This window comes from Jaculus jaculus, chromosome X (genome assembly GCF_020740685.1).
Source record: "Jaculus jaculus isolate mJacJac1 chromosome X, mJacJac1.mat.Y.cur, whole genome shotgun sequence".
Classification (NCBI taxonomy): Eukaryota; Metazoa; Chordata; class Mammalia; order Rodentia; family Dipodidae; genus Jaculus; species Jaculus jaculus.
In genome coordinates, this window is record NC_059125.1 from 12921049 (window position 1) to 12943468 (window position 22420).

A 22420-nucleotide genomic window follows, 5' to 3' on the forward strand; every position below is an offset into this window, starting at 1 on the left:
ATACTTAAAACTAGCCATTTTAGTCTTTACATGATATTTAAACCTTGAAAGTCAAATACTATAGCCAATATTGGTAAAAGCTATTTTAAAAGAAAGACATATACATTTGTGGCATGATATAACACATAGCCACAAACATATCATCAATCTAAACAGTAAATTAATGTCAGGACTATTAGTTACAGTGGCACAAATTCTTGGATATTAAAAAGCAAGTGTATTGTAGTAGACTGCTTGCTAAGATGGGCCACAATGATCTCCCCCTCCTGGAATTGACAACCTGTGACCAACAAGAAGCAGACTTTTCCTGGATCATAGTCCAAAGACATGGTTGATGACAGACTGGGACAACCATATATCTTGGTTATGGACTAGTTTCTTTGAACCCAGATATTCACAGCCCTATTACCTTGGTCTTTATCTGCTTTCACTGGACTGAGATGGCTATTTTCTGGAGCTGATAGGATCTGTGAGTGACTTTTAACAAATAGAATACTGTCACATTGATGGGATATTATTCTGATTAGATCACAAAAAACCCACTATGGTTTAGCCCTGATACCTTCTTCTTGGTCTTGCTGGCATTGATGAAGTGAGCTGCCTTTTGAGAGAGGTCCATAGTAGGGAGCTGAATTCAGCATTTGGCTAAAACCCAGGAGGATTAGCTGAGGATGACCACATGAGTGTGCACTTGGAAGTGGATCAAAATGTCAGGAAAGCATGTTTGGGCATAGATTTGAACCCTGAGGTGAGTCTGTGGATGACTTTGTCATAGAGGACCCAGTTAAGTTGCACCTGAACTCTTGATCCCCAATGATTGTGATATTTCCACCATGGGCCATGTGAAGCCACTGAATATTGAAGTTATTTGGTACATAACAATAGATCACTAAGTGAGAAGGGTTTTTGCTTTGTATTTTTATTATGGTGTTCAAGCATACCTTCCTAGCATTAGTATTGCCTAATGGAATCAACATAGAAATTACTACTCTGGGAATCATTTTCAGTTAAGACCACGTTCTTCAGACTTTGCCAAAACAAGCCTTCTGCCTTGGGGTTGTCGGGCCACTGGAGGATGGAGCTCTTACAGATCCTCCTCCGTAGCCTCAGGTACTGTGAGTGCTGCAACACAGGCTCCAGCAGGATAAAGATAATCACGTCCATGTTCTCATCCATTAGTCTTTGTAAGGCCAAGTAGAACGCTGTCTTAAAGTTCCAGCTTTTTGCATATTTTTTGGTTAAAACAAATATTGTTTTCTTGCTCTGATTGATGCTTTGCATGAGGTTATCAATGATGGCTAATCCTGGGTCCCAATCTCTCTCCTCTAAGCAAAGGAGAACATTTTGGTCTTCACTCTCTTCAAGGTGGTAACGTAGCTCGTTTATTACCCAGTCAGTAACAGAAATATCTTTGGTGTCATAGGAAATGTAAGCATCGTAGAACGTCTGGGATGTGGAATAAGACATGTATCCTCTTACCTTAGCTAAACACATGTGATAGATAAACCAAACATCCCAGTAAAACAAATGGTGAGCTAGAGCTGACAACATAACCATGGTGGTGCTAAAAAATGTAAAGGAAAATAGGATTGCTGCAATGGTGTCTGAAACACAAGTTGTGAGCTCTAGGCTCATGATACTCTTCCCCCTTTGGTCACCAGGACTAGAACAAATGACATCTACCAATCTAGGAATTGTGATGTTCACATTTTCATCTATCCATGCTCTAAAATCTCCAATGTCACAGGTACAGTCAAAAGGGTTCCCACCTAGAACCAAAGTAGCTAAGTGTGTGGTGGTCCTTGTTTGTAGTGAGGATTTATTGATCATTTTTATCATATTGAAACTCAAGTCAAGGTACACTAGATGGCTGGTGTCAGAGAGAAAGCCAGAGGGCAGGTGGGAAATCTTGTTTCGGCTTAGCAGCAGGGTCTGCAGAGATGTAAATTGAGATAGATGATTCGTTAAATAATGGAGCTTGTTTCCACGTAAGTCAAGCAACTGGAGATAAGGGAGATGCTGGAGTGATGACCAATTAAAGAAATGTAATATATTGTCATTTATATATAATTCTGTGAGACTCTGGGGCAAGTTCAGGAATGCTTCATTTGGGATTTGTTGAAGTTTGTTGTAAGATAAGTCCAGACGTGTCAGATTCCTAAGACATTTAAAAATAGGCCAATATCTAGTATCATCTGCATTCCACAGAAGGTCAAGGCGATTTCCACGGAAAACTAATTCTTTCAGGGATATGCTTTTCAGTTCATTCTCCTCTGTTAAAGTATAGATGCTATTGTAGCTCAGGTTTAAAACCTTGAGATGTGTTAAATTCTGAATAAATCCTAGGCGATGTGTCACACCTGCTATGCTGAAATAGTGAGCATTGTGGCTGAGATCTAGAACTTCCAAGTTGTACAACTCATTTAAAGCATTGTTATCATCAAAGTCTAGTCTGTTGTTGGTCAAATCCAAATATTTGACCTGAGGCACAGCCAAAAATTCCGTTCCATGTAACACTTGACCATTGCCATTGAATGACAGATTTAAGCAGGCAATGTCCTGAAAACCTTCAAATTGCTTCTTTCCAATAAAGAAAATGCTATTTAAACTTAAATCCAAGGCTTTGCCATAAGCAGTGCACTGTGACTTTATTAGAGGTCTGGTGCTATGATAAAAATTTGAGTGTGGGTCAAACGTGGTACCTGTGGAGCGTGGTTTAAGGACATGATGTTGCAAAGAGGAGCCATTTATATAATTCTCTTTGATACCATTTACCAGGGGTGATATTCTGTTTTCTGACAAGTAAATAACTGACAAGTTGGAAAACTTTTGGAAGAGGAGAAAATCAATTTGCTTAATGAAGTTAATACCCAGGTTGATAGTCCTTAAGTTGGGAAGACCCATCAAAGGCTCAAAATGTTCTTGTTTCAGTTCTTGGAACACATATCCTCGTAAATGTAAAGCTTTGAGAGACCGAAGCATAGAGAAGTTTTTGGAAATAGTAATATATTGCAAATATTGTGTCTTTATATAGTTAAAAGATAAATCAAGGATTTCCAAGTTGGATAGTTTTGTTAAAAATGCCCCAGAGGCAATTTCATGCACTAAATAGTTGAATTCAAGATGAAGCTCCTTCAGATGAGGCATATTGTCAAACCATGTAGGACACACCTTCTGAAGAGAAGTGCTAGAGAGGTTTAGGTACTGAAGCTGCTTCAGATCCTGAAAAGCTTGAGGATGTATTTCAATTGAAGCATCTCTTTCACAGGGAGTGCAAGGAAAGGGTGCATTGAAACACCTGGGACAGTTGCCACTTAAATCTAGTACCATTAGATTGCTCAGTCCCTTGAAGTCTCCCTGTGCGATAGTTTTGATCTTAGCATTGCTTAGAAAAAGCTTTGTCAGGGAGCTTGGTAGTTTGGGTGGCACTTTGAGAAGAGTGTTGAAAGACAGTGATAATACCTTCAAGTTGGTAAGGTTTTCAAATGCCCCATCTTCCAAGTCAAGGGTTTTACTACAGGCAAAATAGCAGTTCCAGCCTAGGTCAAGGCCTTCCAAGTTCATAAGTCCCAAGGTGTGGTTTTTAGTTACCCAAACTATATTGTTTAGAGTGAGACTAAGTTCTCTCAAAGAGTCTGGCAATCCAGCAGGTATACTGTACAACTGATTGTCTTCAAGCAGTAACTCCCTTAGATTTCTTAGGTTGAGAAATGCCCCATCAGTAATATTCATACCATTTGTATTCTTACTGGGATTTTCATTCTGTTGGTTTGCATTGCTGTTTAGATTTATTTTAGTGAGATTTTGCAGCTCTTGAAATGACTCACTTGTGATATGTGTGATGAAATTATCAGACAGGTCTAGGTCTGTGACGTAGCTGCTTACTGTGTGGGGGACTTCTTGAAGCCGACGATTGTTGCATTCTGCAATAACTGAGCCATTCTGCCTTTTTTCATCACAAGGATAGCTTCTAGAATAATTTGATTCACGGAAAACTTCACAGGAACCAGAGGTGAGCAGCAAAAGGAAGGTCAGAACTGATGGCTGAAGGGACATATTTTCCTAAGGAAAATCAGAAGTGGAAGCACAATATTAGAGTCACAATATTTGCTGGGTGTTTTGTGGGAGAAATTAACAGATCTTCACCATACTTGTGTGAGCTCTGAAATGTGAACTTCTTTAGGAGCTAAATAAATTGCAACAAGGCTAGAGAGATGGCTTAGATGTTAGAGGCACGTGTTTGTAAAGCCTGACAGCTGGGTTTGATTCCCCAGTTCCTACATAAAGCCAGATGTGCAAAGAGGCTCATGCATCTGGAATATGTTTGCAGTGGCAATAGGCTCTGGTGCACTCATTCTCTTTCTCTCTCCTTGAAAATAACTAAATATAAACTTAAAAATAAATGGCATCACATTAGGTTCAGAACATTTGTACTTTTTCACTTTCTTAGTTGGAGAGAAGCTTGAAGAAGTTGAACATGAAACTGTCTGAGAATATAACTTTTTACAGAAGCCCCACTGCTATATTGAGTCCATTGAGAGGACCTGTAGCTATGGGTCATACTGGTTCTGTAGTTCATTTTTAGCATAACTATTGATGAAACTTGGTTAGTCCCCAAATACAGATCAAATTCTGAATTCATCATGGTTATCATTGGAGGCATTCAAGACAAAGTCATTTCTCCCTTTCGATACAATCATATTTGAAGCTGGTATTTCCCACATTTTTTGTCTGCATCTCTATGGTGTTGCAAGCTCTCTTACATGACTAGAGAGTGGATAATAATGACAAAATGCGTCAGATACTATGTTAAGTGTTTCATAAATATTTCCTTACCTACATTAAGGCTCACAGGGACATAATTATTATCCATATTTTGCAGATGAATAAGAAAATTCTGAGAGTTAGCTCACTTTTACAATGATGGAACTCATGTTGGGGTTAAGCCACTCTGATTCTGAGATATGCTTTTCATCACAGGGACATCCTATTACCCAATCTCCTTTTGAAATCTGTATGCCAGAAGAGTGGCTCAAATGCAGATAGCATTCAAATCATTGTGGGGCTAAAGATATGGCCCACTGGGTAAAGCATTTGCTGTGCAAGCATGTGAATTTGCATTGCAGGGCCTCGTGAGAAGCTGAATGTGGTATCATGTATATGTAATGCCAGTATGAGATGAGAGCAAAGACAGGAGAATCCCCAGAAGCACATGGGCCAGTTAGCCTGGTATATGCAGCACCTCAAATAAGGTGGCAAAGACCAAAACACAAGGTTGTCCTCAGACCTCCATACATAGACACACACACACACACATACACACCAAGATTTAAAAAAAAAAAAATCGTAGGCTGAGGAAATGGCTCAGTTGATAAAGTAGTTGCTGACCAAATGTTAGCTCCTCAGTTCAGATTCCCTCACCAATGTAAAGCTGAAGGCTATAGTCAAAGCCTGTAATCCCAACATGCCAATGGGTGAGAAATGAGGTGGAGACAAGCCACATCCACTGGAAGCTTGTAGGCCAACTAGCCTTAACAATGGAGCCTGGAACAGTGAGAGACTATCAGGCACAGGCTGGTGCCTTCAGTAGACAGGCCTGAGCTGCCAGGCAAAGCTAAGGACCCCTAGGCTACAGGAGGCCATTTTCTCTCCAAGCCCAGCACACTTGACCTCTGGCCAGTTGCCTAGGAAACTCCTTATATGGTATCAGCCAGCACCTTTGCACAGCCCATCTCCCTATTATTGCTTATGTGCTGGAATATATGTCCCAATATGCTAATTAGGCATTAGCAAGCAAACCTTGTACACCCAAACCCGTTAGGACCCTCATCTGCTTATAAACCCATGTCCCTATTGATTAAATCAAGCTGTTCACAGAGACTGTCTCTTGAAAGTGATTCTTTCGCTCACCATGGTTGCCTGGGCTCCTTCAGGGGAACTGCGGCCAGCCCTGCGGACCCAGGGATCCACAAGAAACCCTTCCTCAAGTGAAGTGAAAGGCAAGAACGAGCACCTGAGAGTTGTTCTCTAGTTATGTGAATGTTTGCATGCACACACATGAACACACACGTAACAAGCACACAAAACATTGTCTGTGAACAACCACTCATATAAACACTGGCATTAATAACTTTTGGGGCTCAAACTGTTTCTGGCTCAAATTTTGAAACTTACCTAAGGAAGGCATGCTCCTATACTTTGGGCACTCTATACTACATAGTAGAGCACCTCACTTCCTGTGACTATTTCTGAATCTGTAGAGAGCTAAATTATTATTTTGTTAATACATAAGCTCACTATTTCCTGCATTCTGCAATAACAGCATTTTGCTACTCTAATAATGGTGCTTCCAGTCATCAGTTAACTTTAAAAAAAAAAATTTGTTCATTTTTATTTGTTTATTTGAGAGTGACAGAGAGAGAGAGAGAATGGGTATTCCAGGGCTTCCAGCCACTGCAAATGAACTCCAGATGCATGCACCCCCTTGTGCATCTGGCTAACATGGGTCCCGAGGAATCAAGTCTCGAACCAGGGTCCTTAGGCTTCACAGGCAAGCACTTAACCACTAAACCATCTCTCCAGCCCCATCAGTTAATTTTTACAATGCAATCAAGGAATTCATGTGACTGGTTTGGTCAAGGGCAATAAAGAGAATTCTCAAAATCTTATTTCACTGATTATGGAGACTAACTTTACTAAATTAAATTTTTCACTAAAAGCCTAACTTTATTGTGAGTTTAATTACAAAAGTGCCGTCTTTTTAATTTCTCCTATAATTTACATCTGGTGAACAAATTCCTTCAAATGTTACAAAAGCATTTTAAACATTTTTAATGTTTTAAAATATTTTAATTTTATTTTTAGAGAGAGAGACATATACAATTGGCACACCAGGACCTCAGCCATTGCAATCGAACTCCAGATGCTTGTGAAACCATGTGCTTACCTCACCTCTGTACTTCTTGGCTAAAGTGGGATCTGGAGAGTCGAACATGGGTCCTTAGGCTTTGCAGGCAAGAGCTTTAACGGCTGAGCTATCTCTCCAAACCATACATACAGACATTTTGGAGATCTCTATCCCAGGCTGGCTTCCAATTCTCTATAGAGCTGTGATATTTAATATTGATTGTCAACTAGAATCACCTGGGATAGATTAGGTAAATGAGGTTAGCCCCTAGGTATGCCCTTCAGGGATAATCTTCATTAGATTAGGTGAGGAGGGAAGATCTACCTTAACAGTGGGTGGTACCACTCCAGTGGCTCCGGATCTGAACTGTATAAAAAGCAGAGAGGTAGCTTAGCATGCATTACTCTCTGCTTCCTCACTGTGGGCTGAATGTGGCCAGCTCAACTTCAAACTCCTGCCACCATGCCTTTGGAACCATGATGGACTGGAACCTGGAGCTGTAAGCTTAAATATTTTTTTTCTCCCTTCAAATGATTTTTGTCAGGTATTATAACCAAGCAAGAATAAGTAATTAATATAATAGCCAAAAATGACCTTAAACTGTTTCTGACTCTTGAGTTCTGGGATTACAGGGCCATACCATCATGTTAGGTTTATATGGTGCTTGCATTGAACCCAGGGTTTCATGAATGCTAGACTGAGCTAAGTCTCTAGGCCTAACAGGTGTTGACTATTTCAAGAACCAACAATTACAGCCCATTGTCATGGCCATGATAATATCTGCTCCTTATGAGATAGAAAAAAATGGAGTAACACTGTTAAACATTTTTAAATGCTTATAGTTGCTTTCAAATACAACAGTATTGAGTTGTTTCTGCTTAATGTTTAACTGGTACTTAAAGGCTCTGCTTTGTTTGGTGTGGCAAGCACAATTTTCAAGTGACCCTATGAATTTTGCCCCCTGGTATGACTCCTGTGATGATGTTATATTATATGAAAACTGAGAAAGGATTTAAATGATTTTGATGTAATCATGGAACCCTTTAAAAGAAGAAGGTTTTCTCTGGCTCATGGCAGAAGGAAAAGTAAGAAAGATTTGAAACATGAAAAAAACACTGGAAGCATTATGTTGGAAGGATGTACCACGGCAGTCAATGTAGGCAACATTTAGAAGCTGAGAATGGATCTCTGCTAACAGCTAGTCAGTTGTGAAAGAACTTAAAGGAAATAAAATTGACTGACAATTTCATTTTTTTATAATTAAATGGATATAAATTCAAAATAATTACTACATGACAAGATTTTACCTATGATAAAAAAGAAGTATGTGACGGGCTGGAGAGATAGCTCAGTTAGTAATGTGCTTGCCATGCAAACATGTGAACCTGAGTCTGGAGGCCCAATACCCACATTAAAGACAGATAAGGTTATACAGGCCTATAATCCCAGTGCTGAGGAGACAGATACAGGATCCCTGGAGATTTCTGAGTAGCTAATGTAGCTGAATTAATGAGCTCCAGATTCAGTGAGAGACCTTTCCTCAAGAAAATAAGGTGGAGGGAAATTGAGGAAATCATTTTACCTTGACCTTTGACTTCCACATCCATAAGCACATATATGCACCCATACACATATGAAGACACATGCATACCACACCCACATGCTAAAAATTACATGATACTATAAGGGCATAAAGAGAAAGGGATTTGACTTATTTGGGAGGCTAGGGAGGACTTTCACACTTTGTTTCTATAAACAACAATTTTCCCATCATTTTTTCTAGTAATGATTTTGTTTTCTCATTGAAATATCTCATGTGCTGGAATTGTTTAGGCATAAAATATGAAATGTATACCCACATTATATTTTCTAAATGGAGACCTAGTTGGATCAAAATCATTTACTGAATAATCTGATATGCTCCTTATATATGCATGAAATTCTGAGGGGTATCTGTATGTACTTTCAGACTTTCTAGTCTGTTTCATATATCCATATGTATTAAATATTTAATATATACTTAATATATATTATGAACACAACCCAGTAGAAAAAATGGGCTAAATATGTTTACAAAGTTCCCATAAAAGGAAACTTGAATAGCTTTTAATCATAGAAAAAGTTACTCCATCTCACTTAGAAACATATACTGTGATATCATTTTTAAATTTTTTTGTTCATTTTTATTTATTTACTTTAGAGCAACAGACAGAGCAAATGAGGCCGATAGAGAGAGAGAAGAGAGAATGGGCATGCCAGGGCCTCCAGCCACTGCAAGCGAACTCCATATGTGTGCACCCCCTTGTGCATCTGGCTAACGTAGGTACAGGGGAACTGAGCCTTGAACCAGGGTCCTAAGGCTTCACAGGCAAGCGCTTAAACCCTAAGCCATCTCTCCAGCTGTCTGATATTATTTTTAAAGTGAATCTATTGTGTGTTTGAAGATACTGGGAAACAGGTACTCATGGTTTGCTGCTGGGAGTCTAAATTAGTATTACCTCTAAGATGAAAAGCTCTTGGAATACCTGTCAAAACTGGAATCATACATAGATTCATAATTTCAGTTCTAGAAGTAGATCTTCAAAACATGCTCTATACACATTGATGACTACATAGGACGATGTCCAATGCAAGGCTCTTAGCAATAGCAGATGACTGAAAATAATCTAAACATGTATGAGGAAAAGTATGATTACAGTCCTATGATAGACAATTGTGTAGCATTGAACAAGTGGAAGACAATTCTATATTCATCCATTCAACTAATATTTATTAAACATATATTGTATTTCTGGTACTGCTCTCAAACCAGAGGTGCAAAACTGAACAAAACAGATGTAAATACTGGCCAATTTCATGCAAAAGATACATAAATAGATGAGGAAAGGTACCATGGAGAAAATAAAGATGAAAAGGAGAGTAATTTTGTACTATGTTCCTCAGTTGGACTTGTGTGATGTTTTTGTCACCATTAAACTATAGATAAAGTTTGGGGAAGTTAGACCCAGGGTATAAAGTATCATTTCAGCATCAAGAGTCCATACCATCAACATACCTTTCCCAGTTTATATGAGCCTTGATGAGTTTCACTGAGGAAGTGTCAGGAACTTTCCTATGATAACTTTTAACTAAAAAAATATCCATTAAAAATGCTCCTAAGGAAGTTTGTGGGAACTTTCTGTTCAGTGAGGAAAGATTCTGTATGCTTTCCTTTGCAAGCTAATAAAAGCATTATTGGTGGGTGAGATGTCCCTGGGGAGTTCAGAGATCAGGTGCCATCTCATGTGGCTCCACTATACTCGAAGTAAGATGGTCATATCTAATTTAAAATACAATTGTTCATTTCATACAAAGCAGAGCAATTAAGAATAAAATCCTCTGGGGGTCATTAGACACCAAGAAAAGTCCATTGAGGGTGTCTCAAAGTTCCTTCAGTCTGAAAATGGACTCCAAGAGAATTTAAAGTAACCCTAGTGTAGATTATGCATCATGGAAATGAACAGAACATTTCAGAGATTTCTGAGTGAAGAGCTTGAAGTTCCTAATGTCAGCTTCCCCCAAAAGCAAAGAGGTGAGAGCAGGAGTCAGCAAATTCCAAAGAGCCTAAATTTGAAAAGCCCATGAGTGGGAAAAGGAGGTGAATGGAGGTCAAGTAGCTAGTAAAGGAGCTGAGGAGAAAGGGTTGATTGTTCATGCCTCTACCCTCCATTAAGGACCTCATGCAGTCTCAGAGGGTTAGTATCACTCATTTCTCAGAGCACTTAGCTGAAGTCTATAGGAGTGCCATGTAATGTCAACTGGTAGAGAATACTTTGTCCATTTGAGTGAGAGAGGGAGACAGACAGAGAGAGAGAGAGAGAGAGAGAGAGAGAGAGAGAGAGAGAGAGTTCCAGCAAAAGCTACATCCCCTCAGTTGATTTTTTTTCAGGATAGTATGGAGAATCTGATCCCAGATGAAATAATGAAGTGAGAAGGATGCCAAGAGAATTTTAGCCCATTCTTTTCCTCATCCTCTCCTGACCTCCTAACCTCCTCTCCTTTTTCTCCTTCAGTGCTAAGAATAAGACCCAGGGTCTATATATGCTGGGCAAATGTTCCATCACTCTACCGCAGACTCATTTTCACTATGGCATAATATTAAATAAAAGCCACCTGAAATGGCAACTATGCCAATAAAATAGAAAAATGGCAACTTTTCAAAGAAAATCGCAATAATGTAAATATAAGAAAATGAATGAGAGAACTGAACATGACAGCTGCATGCTCCCTTGAAATCCACTGTGAAGGAATAAAACCACACAAAGCCCAAGAAGGTGTAAGAAGACAGAACAGCAAAGTTGGGCATGGTGGCACATGCCTGTAATCTCAGTACTCGGTAGGCAGAGTCAGGAGGATTACAAATTCCAAGCCAGCCTAGAGTACATAATATGACCTTAGTTCGAGGAAAAAAAATGCTTCCAAGAGGAACGGGGGGAAGGAGAGAGGGGGAAGAGAAAGAGAGAGAGAATGAGAGAGAGAGGGAGGGAGGGAGGGAGAGAGAGAGAGAGAGAGAGAGAGAGAGAGAGAGAGAGAGAGAGAGAGAGAGAGAGAAATCAGTTGGTGCCTAGAACTCTGACAAAGTGCAGGAGCTAGAGATGCAGGTTCCTTAGAGGGGCATTCCAGCTGTGACTGGACAGTGGTTGTCTGAATCTCTAAGAAAAGTTAGACTCTCTGCACCCCACCCTTTCCCAAGACTTACTCTCTTGAAAGGTGAAATCCAGGAGACTCGGGCACACTGTGGATGCTGAGGTGAACTGCCAGAAAAAGAACAGGGGGTTACAGGGTTAGAGGATGGTCTGAACATGGGACACTGGAACCCTTTCTCATCCCTGCTTGGGCACTGGGGACTCTGGCATCTAGCTGACTTATGAAGGAACATCAACTTCAGCACCCTGGAGTGGAGCTGGATGGGTTCACTTTAGGGGGACAAACTGGCCCAGTAGCATTGCTAGGATCAAGGTAAGGCTAGGGAGCTACTTCAAACAGTATGGGGGTGGTCCTAAAAGCAAAAATCCATAATGAACAAAAAAATTAGCATTTGAAATAAAAGCAGGACTCGCCTTACATTTGCAATACTGCTTTATTTGCGTCACCTCAGGCTAATTCTCTGCACTACAATAGCTGTCTTGGCTGAAGGCTGGGACGTGTCAAGTTGTTAACTTATTTTTTTTTTCATGACAGGTTCTCACAATATAGCCCAGATTGCTCTCAAATATATGATTATCCTGCCTCAGCTGCCTAAGTGCTAGGATTATATGTATAGTTGACCCATTTTTAAATTAATTCATTCGTTAAATATTGGCAAGTTTATACATATAAAATGTAATTTGATCACATTTTCCCACCATTACCTTCATTTATCCTTCTTCCCCTGTTTCCGAATCTCTTATTACCAATTAGTGCCCCCCAGTGATGTCCTTTTTTGGGGTGTGATGCACTAAGTCCTTGACAAACACCTAGCATGGTCTCCTTGTGTCTGTTTGCCTTTTCCCACTCAGGTTAACTTCCCCTCGAGTCCTTGTTCAACTCCCCTCTGGCCAGGGCAGCTACATCACTGAATAAATTGACTCTAACTCCCCATTCCAAGCATGGTGGCTCATGCCTATAAACTCAAAAGGTAGAGGCAGGAAGGTCACAATGAATTCAAAGAAAGCCTGGTCTACAGTGTGATGGCCAGGTCAGCCTGAGCTAGAATGAGACCCTTCATCATAAACCCCCAAAACAAAACAAAAACAGAAAGGAAGGGCTGGAGAGATGGTCTAGTGGTTAAGGCTCAGGCCTGCAAAGCCTAAGGACCCAGGTTTGATTCTCCAGGTCCCACGTAAGCCAAATGCACATAGTTGCACATGCGTCTGGAGTTATTTTGCAGTGACTGGAAGCCCTGGCGCACCCATTCTCCCTCTCTCTCTCTCTCTCTCTCTCTCTCTCTCTCTCTCTCTCTCTGACTTTAGTAAATAAAATAAAAATTAAATTTAAATAAAAAGAAAGTAAAGAAAAGAAAATGACTCTCGCTCCCCTAGCCATTTCAGAAACAATGTTAGCATTGAATGTTTTGACTACTGAGGTTCATACTATCTGTTGCTCTTCCTTAAGTTTGACCTCAGAGCCTACTCAAATGATCCCCCCTGCCTATATATTACCTTCATTTTGATTTCTGGCTTCCCAAACAATGTAAAAAAATACATCTCTGCTACTTGAGCCCTCAGGTTAGTGGCACTGTATGATATAGTAAACTGATTGTAGATAAATAAGAGTTGGTCAGGGGAACCAAGTGCCAGGACAATTGACCCTATACCCAAAGCCTTCTGTGTGGACATGTCCCAGAGCAGCTTCCTAGAATCCTTCAGGAAGGCTGAGACTATGGCGTTGCCTTGGGACACTGGGAGAAAACCAGAATGCATTTCTTTAAACAACAACAACAAAAAGCCTATGAATCGTGAAAAAAGGAAAAGGAGAAATTTGCCTAACTTCCCCTCTCTATTCTAAATTCAGCTGTCTCCACACCAGAAGCAATTTCACAGCCTGTTTTCTTTCCCTGCACATAATATGCACACTGGCTGGGTTCGTGGTGTGCAGCCTGCCAGTTCTCTTGAAGGGGCTAAATAGCCCAAGGAACTCCATCTCTATTAGGCCCTCATCCAAACTTTCCTTCTTAAATTGAACACCAATAGACACTTAACACATCTTTTTGAAAACCAGTGCAATGTGAAGAACAGCTCAGTGTCTTAACAACAAGATGGTGAAACTCCGTTTCTGAAGAAATCACATGTGTCTTTTGCAGAAGACATGGAAATTAAGCCAAAACTGAGTTTGAGGCTTCCTCCCTGCTAACCAGCTTTCACAGTGCACAAAAGTGATATGCAGTCTGCTGGGGGAACAGAGTCATTAGCAGTCTTAACCAGCAGTTGATTCTGCATACTACACAACTAACCAGCCAGGAAAGATGTGCCAACTGTTGCAATAGTGGCATGATTGTTAAGGGGTACACAACTGCTTTCTGATTGTATTTGAGGTCTACTCTATAGTAGGGAATTGAAGTTCAGCACTGAAAACCTATTAAAAAGTCTGTGGCTATAGAAGCCATAGGAAAGAAATTATTTTTGTTTTTTGACCAAATGGTTATGTTGTGCCTATCAAATTTCTCCCTAAATATTTATGGCTATGCCTATATATTACTGCTGCTATTAGCTTTGGTTAGAGAAGTTCCTATTTACAGACTACTGGGAATGCTGACAACTTGCCAAAGCACTGAGAATAAGTGACTTTAGAGTACTCAGAGCTAAATGAGACCTCTCTGTCACACCCTCCAAGTCTCAGGGAACACTGTGGAAGAGAGGTGTTAAAAATGTAAGATGTGGGCTGGAGAAATTGCTTAGTGGTTAAAACACTTGCTTGCAAAGCTAAAGGACCCACATTTGATTCCCCAGTACTCATGTAAAGCCAGATGCACAAGGTGGTTCATGCATCTGGAGAACATTTGCACTCACTAGGGGCCATGGCATGCCCATTCTCTCTCTTAGATAAATAAACAAATAAATAAAAATATTTAATAAAATGCAAGATGTAGAGGAATGTCATATTATGCTTTCTTCTGGACATGGATGACAGTTTCACTCATGACCTCACAGTGGTGGTCAGTACCTGCACAAGACCTGTACAATATTGGACCCATCAACGTCCATCATAGATAATAGATGAGAGCATGAACTCTCCAACCCTCCCTGAGGAGTTATTGACAATTAATTGTTATAGGAAGAAAGAAAGAATTTTCTTCAGTGGTATAGCCACAGGTAAGTTACAAATGCTCATGAAACCTATGCTCGTGAAAGAAACTCTAATTAAAATCAGTGGGACACATACACACACACACACACACACACACACACAGGCATAAAATTAGAAAAAGGACTATTTGGAAGAAGTGGTTCAGTGAAAGGGAATGGGGGAGGAGACAAAAATAGATAACTAGGGGAGATTATGATCAGAATACATTATGTACATGTATAAAAATTAATCATGTGATTAAAGACTGAAGAGATGGCTCATCAGTTAAAGGTGCTTGCTTAGAAAGCCTGACAGCCTGGGTTCGATTACCCAGTATCCACATAAAGCAAATTGTAAAGTGGTGCATATTATCTAGAGTCCTTTTGCAGTGCCAAGAAGCCCTGGTATGCCCATACACACACTCTCTATCTTTCTGTCTGTTTCTCTCTGTCTGTCTCTCTTCTCTGTCTCACACACACACAAATAAAGAAATTTTTTAATAATAGTAAAAGCATGTGCCTTGGCTGAGGATAGAGAGCAGAGGGTCACTTCCATACCCTTAAGTACAGCAGGTTATACACAGAAAGAGAGTACAAAGGTGGGAACTGAGGCAGCAACACCCCAGGTAAGGCTGAAATAGCCCATCTATTCCACCATGAAAGTGGGCTAACTGGGACAGAGAGCACCTTTTTTGTCACTCCCACCTTTATATTTTTCCTACCTCTTTCTATATGTCAGGAATCCATTTTGCAAAGGTGACATCTTCCTTCAACCTCTTCAAGTTTTTCTTCAAGATAAGTTTAAGGGACAGGAAAGGCATATAGAAGGTTAACAAAAAGAGAGAGAGAGATTAGGTGGACTCAGAGGTCAGAGGATCTTGAGTTAGAGGCTGGATACACAGTACGACCCTGCCTCAAAAAAATAAAAAAAATAGCAACCTCATGGATCATGTTGAGCCCAGAAGCCAAAGATATTTAGAAAAATTTCAGTGTTGGGGTGGAATATCTTTCAGGGAATTGTTGGCGAGGAATGTCCCTGATGCCTCCACAATATTACAGGCTATTGCCAAGGCTTTTGGTTACCAACTACAGCTAGATGGTAGGACCCTATTGTTGAAGACTCCACATGCTTGGGCTGTAAGTCACTGAGAAATCAGGCTGGAGCTGAGCTGGAAACCACTTTCCTGTTGACTAGCTGTCATGACACTGGAAAGAACTGTGCAGCCTTTTGGGGGAGAAAAGTCATCAAAGGTCTTAACCAGCAGTGGGCCCTGCAAGCTTTACAGCTGGCCAGCCAGACCAAATGTAGCAACTGATATAATGGTGGTAAATCTGTTACAGGAGAAACCAACTGCTCTCTGATTGGACTTGAGGCTTCATGGGAGGGAATTTATACCTGGTACTGAAAACCCAATTAAAAGCCTATGGCTGAGGAGGTCATAATCCCTACAGGAGTAACAACTACTGTTGTCTGGCTAAATACATATATTATGTCCACCAAATGGCCCTATAAACACATGTATTCCTGTATATTAATTTACTCTCATATTTGGGTAGAGAAGCTTCTCTTTTTAGATGGCAGTGACTACTTGGGTGACTTAAAACTCAACATAGTGCTGAGAAGAAGTGCCAGTGTAGTATTTAGTATTAAGTGAAACATCTCTATCACACCCTCCAAGGCGTGGGGGCCATTGTGGAACAGGTGGCAGGAAGAATGTAAGATCTAAAGAAAAGAAAGGGAAGGAGTGCTTACAATTCTGTATTACAGAATAAAGTGGCCTTGATTTTCAAAACCTCTTAGTGACTGACACTACCTACACAAGACCTAAATACTATGAGTTAAAAATGATGACATCAAAATAGAAGAGAGACTAGTTCAAAAGAAGAAGGGATTCAGTGAAGGGGAGGTTGGAGATGATGAAAAGGAGGGTTGTAGGAGGGGATTATGATCATGGCATTTTGTCTATATTTAGGGAAGTGGTATATAAAACATTTTTAAGGCCAACTCAATACTAAGAAGGTTATATTATCTTTGAGATGATAGTCATGAATAATTAAAAGTTGAATCCTAGATTCTCAGTTTGGAAATATATTATATCTTGGTAACAATCCTAATAGTATTTGGACCTTGTGTTGTTTCAATTTTCTTCCATTTACCATATAAGGACTTGGCTATGGCCCTGCGAGGGAAAACTGCTTCTTTCTGTTCAAAAGAATGGAATCTGCAAGAAGATGAGGCATCCTGATCTGCCCAAAGATGAGAATGTTGCATAGTATGGTCCCCTCTTTTAAGAGTTAATCCAACTAGGCCTGTCAATCACCTGTCCAGGAGACCACCCCTCAGGGAAGCTAATTCACACGAAGATATACTAAAGGAATGAGAAAAATAATCATCTCCTTAATGAAGTTATGTACAATTCTTGAGTCCCTTCCTTGAGACAATTGCTTAATGATCTCCTGATCTCTACTGCTAGTCTTGCCCATTTTTCTGAGGTCTAACTCAAAGGTATAAATTTTCATTTTCTCCTTTCTATCTCCTCTTTGGGTATTGGCCAAATGCCCAAGCATGCTTGACCTGACATGCTGGGTTTTCTCACTGGTTTGTGTATTTTTAAAATACCTTTAATTTTTTTTTTTTTATCAGAAAGAAGGATAACGAGAGGGCAAGAAAGAAGGAGGGGGGGTGGGAGAATCTGCACACCAGGGCCTTCAGCCACTAGAGTTAAACTCCAGATGCATGTGTCATCTTGTGTGCATTTGTGCACTTGCATCACCTTGTGTGTTTGGTTTATGTGGGACCTGGAGAGTTAAACATGAGCCCTTAGCCTTCTCAGGCAAGCAACTTAACTGCTAATCCATCTCTCCAGCCTTTTTTTTTTCTAGATAACCACACTTCCCTTTTTACAGCTGTTGGCAGCAGACCTCAATTGCTTACCCTAACTCAAAAGGCATGTTTTTTTCTTCCTTTTTTCCATCTCCCTCATAACAGCAGCTACCACAATTTATAGCTTGCCAGGCTATTGTGTTTTTTTTTCTCTCTAAAATTCTAATAAAATCTTTCTGGAACTTCACAATAATAGATTTGGGATGCAGTTCAAGAGCACAGTGTTTACTAAACAAATCAAAGGCCCTGGGTTCCATCCCCAGGATCACAAGAAACAAAACAGCTTGGATTTTTCTTTGAGAAGGAAGAATTTGCCTCAGAACAGATGCAGCCCTCTCTGGGAATCATCTTTCTAATGCATCCTAACTCTGCAGTGTTCAAAAAAACTTATTGATACTCATATATGATGAATCCTCTAACTGAATTACTTAGCTGTTTAATACCATGTGGAATTCAACAAGAACTGAATTTTTGCTAACCTTATTTTTAGTTAAACACTGATCCTTTATGACAGTAAGTTAAGAAACTTTTATGCAGATAAAATTTATCATCTTGTTAAATTATATGCAATCAAAAATGGTTACTTTATTGTATACTTTCCAAATGTAAAATTGTGGGGAAACAAAAGAAAATTGAAAGTCATTAAATGTGCTTATCAATGAAGAGATAGATCTTAATTTCACATACATGAAGATAAGGGGAAAGTACACCATTCAGATTGTAGAAGGCTTTACCATGGCACAAACACTAGGAAGAGTATAAACCATGTATCTGCTCATTCATCCTTATAAAAATCAATGGTGCTGGGGCTGGAGAGATAGATCAGTGAGTAAAGTGCTTGCCTTGCAAGCATGAGTATCTGAGTTCAATCCTGAGCACCAATGTAAAAATGCTATTAATGGTGGAATGTGCTTGTAATCCTACTGTAGGGAAGATAGAGGCAGGAAGATTCCCTGGAGTTTGCTGACCAGCAAGTGTATTCTCATTGGTGAGTTCCAAGCCAATGAGAGGCCCTGTCTCAAAAGTAAGTGTATGGCCTAACTGAGGAATGACACTCAATCAAGGCTGTCCTCTGGCCTTCATGTACACATGCATCAGAGAGAGAGAGAGAAAGAAAGAGAGAGAATGAGATGGATGGATTATGTCATAATCTGGGAAGATTTGGACCCTGATGCTTGGAGGAGTTACTTTACCCAACATCCCTTCCATGGTAGGTAAAAGAGCTGAAATAGAGCTTAAATCTACCTAAGATAGTACGTTACGAGGGCTGGAATCCAAAATTCTAGCTGACCAGAATCTAGCAGAAACATCGTGGTCATATATCTAACCTATAGAATCCAAAAGCCGGATTTTCTACATTATCTTCCTGTATTGCTCAGATTACCACAGACAGCATCCAGATCCTCTGATATTCTATAGAATAGCAGAAAAGCCATCATGTTTTGAGGTAAGCATGAAATAGCAGCTCTGTGACCATTTGAAAAGTCAGCATTGCTTGTATTTGCTAATGATCCAGAAACACAGTCTAAGCATTCAAATGCAGCATGACAGCTGAGATTGTCTTCCATTCTGCACATATACATGTACGCATGTGCATGTACACTCATGTGCTTGAACCTATACATGCCTGAACATGCACACACACAGAAAGATGGACCTCGAGAGTTTATCTAAGCAAGTTTCAGAGATTAGCATGAGTCCTGACTTACTGTTCCATGATGTTTTGTGAGTGTAGGCCTCCCAAGAACTCTTCCGCATGTTTCAATTATTAGATGGAAGGAGAAGGAGAAGCAGCGACTGAAGCAGAAGAATAAACTCCATCAAGCATCCCCACCTCTACCCATGGCCTCAGTTTGTTAGAGAAGTAGACTGGGGGACTTCTGTTTTGGTTTTTGGTATGGAACCACGGTGGTCAATTAACAAGATTCAAGACTTTCAAGAATCATGTCCCCCATGTCCAGAAAAGGTTTTGCTCATTAATGAAACGACCAATACACCCCCTGTGTCACTCTGACACAGTGATTCTTAAATGTGGCTGCATGTTGGATATACCTGGGAATTTTAAGAGCTACAAATGCCCGGATTCACCCTGAACTGCTGGTTTCATAAATCTAGGGTTCAACCTGCTTAGCAGTTCTCTCTAAAGTTTACCCCATGATTCTATCTTTAAGAATATTCCTTGACTACCATCTGCCATTGAGACAAAGGTAGGCATTTTTACAAACTTGATTCTATTATTATTCTTTATGCTTTTTATGACAAAGCATGTTGACTATCATAGAAACTTATCACATTGAACTTGGGTAACATCAATCGTAATTTTATATGAGTCATTGGCTTATTTGGCCCAATATGGGCCACTGTAGTGCATTTTGTAAAGCATCACATAATTTTCGTGCAGAATGAACTAATTTTCAAGATCCATAATGAAAACCGAGTATAGAAAATTAACTTTGGGGACTGGGAAGATGGATCAGAGGGTAAAGTGTCAGTCATACAAGCATGAGGAAGTGAATCTGGATCCCCAGCTCTCAAGAAAAAAATCTGCGAGTGGCACTGTTCGTCTGTAATTCCAGCACCATGGAGGCAGAGGCAGAGGTTCCCTGAGACTTGCCTGCTAGATAGTTCTTGCAGTCAGGTTCACACTGCTGGTAAAAATCACCAAACCATGAGCAGCTTATGGGGAAAAGGGGGTTTATTTTTGCTTACAGGCTTGAGGGGGAAGCTCCATGATGGCATGAGCACAGGGTGGACATGAATCCCTGGCCCACATAAGGTGGACAATAGAAATAGGAAAGTGTGCCAAATACTGGCAAGGGGATACTTGCTATAACACCCATAAGCCCGCCCCCAATAAACTCCCTCCGGGAGACGTTAAGTCCCAAATTTCCATCAGCTGGGAACTTAGCATTCAGAACACCAAAGTTTATGGGGGACTCCTGAATCAAACCACCACAGTAGTCTAGCTGACCCTGTGAACTTTAAGTTTCCTATGAAATACTGCCTCAAAAATAAGGTTGAGAGCAATTGAAAAAGACAAGTGATGTCTACTTTTAGTCTCCACATGCATGTATACACATGTACACATACCCACAGAAATGTATTCACACATATACAAACATACACCACACATATGTACATATACAAAAAAAACATGGCAAAAGTTTAAAGCTACATTTTGTTATTATCAGAAATGACAGTGGCCTTTAATCAGCACCAAATGATTGCATAAAATATACATGGTAATTTTGCATAAGATTATTTTGACATTTTCAATTGCTCTTCAACCTCATTGAATTTTCTAGAAACTATATCCTTCAAAAAGATTTGTAGTTTGTTTTTCAATCTGTTACTTTTTGATAATAATCAAAATAGACAACAGATTCTTCTAAACAAGTTAGAACAATAGTTAGAGAAGTAGTAACAAGCTGCTTTAAACTGAACAGGAAAAGTGTCATTGCTATTGAAGATTTTAATAGTCGAGTTAGGCTGAGTTTTAACTGGGTTACAGTGACTGATATATGTCTATGATGGAAAAGAACTGGCCCTTCTCTACAGAAATAGCAAGGCTAAATATTTTGCTTCCCCCTTCACCTCCCACCCTGTTGGCCTAGAAAAGTACGGCCAGAAAGTAATATACCAGTTCAACTTCTATCTTGGAATGTTCTTGTTTTCCACTTCAAAATGATAAGATTATTACTGCTTTTGAATTTTCAAAATTTATTCTCTAATTGCTTTATATGAACACCCACCCATACAAGTTATAAAAACTACCAAGCTTCCTTGCATACCATTTGTGCTGTTATCACCCTTCACCTTCTTGTACTTACTTTCCCATTTCTTACTTTGTTTGCCCTTGCTAGTGGCCACCAACACACATTGCTGAGTTGGAAACCACATTTGGTTGGAGAGCCCTGGTACAAGAGTAGGCATGGCTTACCCCTTTCTGGCTGAGGTTCTTTCTAATTTCTCTTTCTACTACTGGTAGCAGCAGTACCAAGAGCCCCCTCTGTACAGGAGGTGTGTGGAGAGAAGACACTGACAAACTTCCTGAAATAGATGGTTTTACCATGAGCGGAACTTAGTATGGGTTTGCAGAAGTTTACATGGGAAGAAAGAAACTCGTGACTTCCTAACTGTTGCTAAACCATTTATTGAATGTGGTTTAAAATTTCAAAACAAAAATCAGGGAAAAGGTCATTTATAAAATGATTTTAATAGATTCCAAACACGACATGCATGTAAGGAGATATATGTTTGTGAATATGGTTATTTGTGTGTGAGAGCTGAAGGGTGGCTGCAATGAGTCTTATTACCAAAATGTTAACACCAGTTAGTTCTGGTAAGCAGGATTAAGGGGGAGTTAAGGAGAGAAAAAGAAAGATTCTTTCATTTTAGTGAGACTTTTTTAGTGTAGTCTTTAAAAACAAAAACTTATCATAAATTTGCATCAAAGTAAACCATGTTTGGTTATATAATGCAAAAATGTATAGTTTCCACTTCTCTCTACACATTTACAAGACAGGACAGTATATAGGTGGGTGTGGGTCACTCATCAAACTGGGTCTTTGTACTTTGTGAAGCACCTCAATGCATTATAAGCCCAATAAATATTCACTGAATGAATAAGTGAGTGAAAGTTTATGAGCATTTATAGTGCCAGATATTTTCCTCTTCTTGATTTGGTTGGATAAAATTAGACTTGAATCTCTCTGAGCCAGAACTTTAGCAAGCTCACCCAAGAGCAGGGGTCAGCAATCAGCAACTATGAAACCAAATCTGGCCCAGAAATACCACTGTAAGGGCCTACATAATATCAGAAAATTT

At 39.8% G+C, this 22420-nt stretch overlaps 1 protein-coding gene across 2 annotated transcripts; it reads right to left on the bottom strand.

Annotated features, from left to right (window-relative positions):
• Window positions 1-951: 951 nt before the first annotated feature.
• Tlr8 (toll like receptor 8) lies at window positions 952-21611 on the bottom strand. Of its 2 annotated transcripts, XM_045140818.1 has the most exons (4): window positions 19303-19385; window positions 15432-15497; window positions 11646-11700; window positions 952-4062 (listed from the first exon to the last, which is right to left on the bottom strand). In XM_045140818.1, exons 2-4 carry the CDS (start codon window positions 15470-15472, stop codon window positions 952-954), a joined length of 3207 nt encoding a protein of 1068 aa, XP_044996753.1. In that variant the 5' UTR covers window positions 15473-15497; window positions 19303-19385. The 2 variants fall into 2 exon arrangements, with proteins under 2 accessions (XP_044996753.1, XP_044996754.1); XM_045140819.1 differs by lacking the exons at window positions 15432-15497; window positions 19303-19385 and adding an exon at window positions 21534-21611.
• Window positions 21612-22420: the final 809 nt, after the last annotated feature.